At 42.4% G+C, this 4,230-nt stretch overlaps 1 protein-coding gene across 1 annotated transcript; it reads right to left on the reverse strand.

The window, feature by feature from the left end:
* Nucleotides 1-3,448: 3,448 nt before the first annotated feature.
* On the reverse strand, nt 3,449-3,931 carry LOC149463196 (putative CENPB DNA-binding domain-containing protein 1). Its single transcript, XM_089675749.1, has one exon. The coding sequence runs from the start codon at nt 3,929-3,931 to the stop codon at nt 3,449-3,451; it is 483 nt and encodes a 160-aa protein (XP_089531875.1).
* Between the last annotated feature and the right edge of the window lie 299 nt (nt 3,932-4,230).

Genomic DNA, 4,230 nt, shown 5'->3' on the forward strand with positions numbered 1-4,230 from the left:
GACTCAAAATTTTAAGCCCTGATCTAAATAATCTAAATAGTTCCTCATACTGTATAGTTTTGGTAAATCTAAGATTGAAAAGTAGTTGTACCCTAAGATTTTAAAGTATATAGTGAACTTAGGAGATGTGAAATTATTGGCCCAGTAGATTGATAACATTACATAAAGTGGTGCTATTAATGCTTGCAATGTCACTAAGTGCACAGCTGAAAGAAATGATATGTGAATGGTGGAATGGGGAAATCAACAACTAGAAAGAACTTGGGAGTCTCAGAAAATTTTATAGGACCTGGGGTCCCTGGCTGGAAACCAACGACTTCATGCTTTCTCTGATCTTTGACCCAGTATAATGATAAAACAGTATATTTTTCCTGTTTGCTATTTTCTGTGTGCCTTAATTTTTCCACAATACCATGATACTCAGGGAACGATGACTACAGACAACTTCCTTGTTCAATTTCATTTGTGTGTAACCAGGTGAATTGGCAGTTCACTAACCTGTCCGGGTTCTACATGTTTGGTAGTTTTTAAATGGGGTTTTTATTGTGTCTGTTCGCTTTTGTCAGACGACAGGGTGATCTCTAGTGTTTGCTTTAATGCTTATTTTTATTTTTCATATGGATGATAAAGTCTAACACAAACTTTTGTATGATTAAACCACTCTGTACTTGTGCCATTGTCGCAATGTTCTTTAATTATTTACTTGTTTTTGGTATTGAATATTTTCAATAAAATAAGTGTATCTGGTCCCCTGTAGAGGCCTTGGCTCAAGAAACAGTCTAGGGCGTTGGTTTGTGTGGTTTTATTAAAGGTTGAACTTAGATCAGGATTAGGAAAGTAGAATAGTCCAGTAAGTTGCTGTAATGAACTTTAAGGACACTAATTTGCTTCCTGAAAGTTAGAACTCTTGAAAATTTAAATACTGTCCCTGTGTAGCAGAAAGTGGACAGGTTCTGCAAAGCAGTAGTGAGGAGGTTTAGTCTTCTTCAGTGAACATCCAAGCAACAGCCCCCTACCTTTGGAATGGATCTCCTATACTCTTCAGGACAAATTTCTTAGCAAACACCAGATTGGCCTTCTAGCACACAAGAGGGGATTTTAACACTCAGTCTCTAGGATCTCTCCCAGCCTGTGCTCACAGAATGCCTCTGGATGAACGATTGCCACCTACCAGTATCCTGCAGGCAGCCAGTGGTAACAGACTAGGTCCTCAGATGACAACCCTCTCAGCCACCCTTCAACAGCAAATAGCAGCTCCAGGCCTCCCAACGGGGGCCTCCACTCGACAAGCACATGGCAGGATTGCTTGGAAGGGCAGACGAACCACCAGGCAATGATCTCTCTATAGCAAAAAGAAGACAAGGCTGCTTTCTGCTCCAGAGTATTTTTGCTTTCTCCCAGAATCATCTAGGCTGACCCTCCTAGAGACTGGATGGGGCTACATAAATATTAAGCTACTGATTAATATTCTCCCACCTCTATTTCTCAGAACTCCTCCAGGTAAGCAGGGAGAAACAAACAATCATGCAGCCCCTGGAGCACAAACCAGACTAAATTAACCCCTTCACGCCTAAGGTTAAAACAAATCTTAATGCCTGGGTAAAATTTTACAACTTTGACATGTTAGTAAAACCGTACATATCATGGCAACTACTTTTGTACATCCAGGTGAATTATACCTTGTTTTTCAGGACAAATTGGGCTTTCATTTGGTGGTAAATGGTAATGGATATCTCCTGATTTTTGTTTTATTATCAAAGGAAAACTGACCCAAAATAGTAAAAAGATAAATATTTTTTTTTAATTTAGCTGCGTGTTTTTTGTTACTGCCATAACCTACCATCAAAGAACAAGCTAAAATACATTTTCCGATCTTGACGATTACAGCAATACCATATACAGTGGAACCTCAACTTACGAGTTTAATTCGTTCCTTGGCCGAGCTCGTAACTTAATATGCTCGCTCGTTAAATCAATTTTCCCCATAAGAAATAATGGAAACGGCCGTAATCCGTTCCAACCCTCAAAATGGCACCTCATATTTTTCATTTTTCTTGTTATTTCATAAGGAAAAAAGATTTTTACATAACTAATATTATATAAAAACAAAATAGAAAGAAAATATGAAGATATAATAAGGTTGTATACAATTTACTTACCTTGGAGATGATTTTTGTTTTCGCTTAATTCTCATCACTCTCTTCACTTTCACTAGTTCTTGGCCTTTTTGCCACACTTTGCTCACTTCGAGCTGAAGGCCTTTTCTTAAGAAACATGTCTAAGGAAGTCTGTTTCATTCTCCCTTTGAGAATGTTTCTGAAACGACGTAGGCACGTGTCGTTGAAAAGCTCTGTCGCACGACTCGTTGCAATTTTTTCAGGATGGTTCTTTTCAACAAAATCTGCCACCCTCTCCCACATTGCCAAAATATCCTTGAGGTCTTTTGTACTGATTATCTCCGGCTCTGTCTCCTCTCCCTCCGAAGTAGCTTCAGTTAATGCTTCTGTGTGCCGTTGCTCTTGTAACTCCTTTAACTCGTCAGTCGTAAGTTCCTCGGAGTGCTCCTCAACGAGTTCCTTGATGTCTCTTTCATCCACCTCCAGACCTATAGTCTTGCCAATGGACACGATCTCTTCCTCCACTGGCTCCTCTTCTTCCTCAATCTCAAACCCTTCAAAATCACTTTCAGCCACATTTTCAGGCCACAGCTTCTTCCAAGCAGAGGTCAAGGTCCTTTTCGTAACCCCCTGCCAGGCAATATCGATGATTTTGAGGCCTATTGCTATGTTAAAATGCTCCTTCCAAAACTCTCGAAGGGTGAGGTTTGTGTTCTCCGTCACCTCAAAGCAACGGCGAAACAGGTGCTTGGTGTAGAGTTTCTTGAAATTTGATATTACCTGTTGGTCCATTGGCTGGAGGATAGGGGTGGTGTTTGGAGGAAGGTAGAGAACCTTCACAAAATTATACTCGTCGAGTATTTCTTCCTCGATCTGTGGTGGATGTGCAGGAGCATTGTCGAGGACGAGAAGGGCTCGCAGGGGCAGGTTGTTGTTCTTCAAATATTTCTTTACCGAAGGACCAAACACAAGGTTTACCCAGTCGATAAAGAACTGCCTGGTGACCCACGCCTTAGGGTTTGCCCTCCACATAACATGGAGTTTCTCCTTTATTATCTTGTGTGCTTTAAAGGCTCTGGGGTTCTCCGAATGGTATACGAGTAGCGGCTTTATTTTGCAGTCGCCACTCGCATTGGCACACAGGGCGAGGGTCAACCTATTTTTCATAGGTTTGTGTCCTGGCATCCTCTTCTCCTCTTCGGTGATGTATGTTCTCCTCGGCATCTTCTTCCAGAACAGCCCTGTCTCATCACATTTGAAGATTTGCTGGGGGATGTATCCTTCTTCCTCGACGAATTCTGCGAAAGTTTTCACAAACTCCTCTGCTGCCTTTACATCAGCACTTGCTGCCTCACCATGCCTAACAACGGAGTGAATCCCGTCCTTTTCTTAAAATTATCAAACCAGCCCCGACTGGCTTTAAAGGATTCCTCCTCCGCTGAAGTGCCTGGGGTTTGCTGTTGTAAATCTGAAAAAATACTGCGCGCCTTCTCGCAGATTATTCCCTCGGTGACGGTATCTCCGGCAAGTTGTTTTTCCGTCACCCACACCAACAGCAGATTCTCCATCTTCTCATGCACATCTGTACGGCGCTTTGAAATAATATTGACACCTTCGGCTGGCTTAATTTTCTTTAGGGACTCCTTCTGCTTTAAGATGGTGCAGATCGTTGACGTTGTACGGTCGTAGTGCTTGGCCAGTTCCTTTACTCGCATGCCTTGCTCATGCTTCTCGACGATTTCAAGCTTTATTTCGAGGGACATCATCCTCCTCTTCTCGGTACTCGCACTACCACTTGCTTTCTTTGGTGCCATGGTTACAACAAAGTTAGAAGTTGGGATTTCAATCACGTGTAGACAGTGAGAGAGAGAGAAAGGCCCGGAGATGGGATGCTGTGACTCATACCCTCTGAGCTGCGCGCGCCTCAAAAATATACACTTAGAGCTGCGCGCGCCTCGAACTCGTATCTTAAAATTCTGCTCGCGTGCTGAAGCAAAAAATCGTCCGAGCGACTGCTCGTATCTCGGAAAACTCGCACGTTAGTTCGCTCGTAGGTTGAGGTTCCACTGTATGTGTATATAACTGTTGTTTGTACCTGTAATACAGCCCAGAA

This window comes from Staurois parvus, unplaced genomic scaffold (assembly GCF_062004578.1).
Source record: "Staurois parvus isolate SC_StPar_1 unplaced genomic scaffold, SC_StPar_1.0 ptg000157l, whole genome shotgun sequence".
Classification (NCBI taxonomy): Eukaryota; Metazoa; Chordata; class Amphibia; order Anura; family Ranidae; genus Staurois; species Staurois parvus.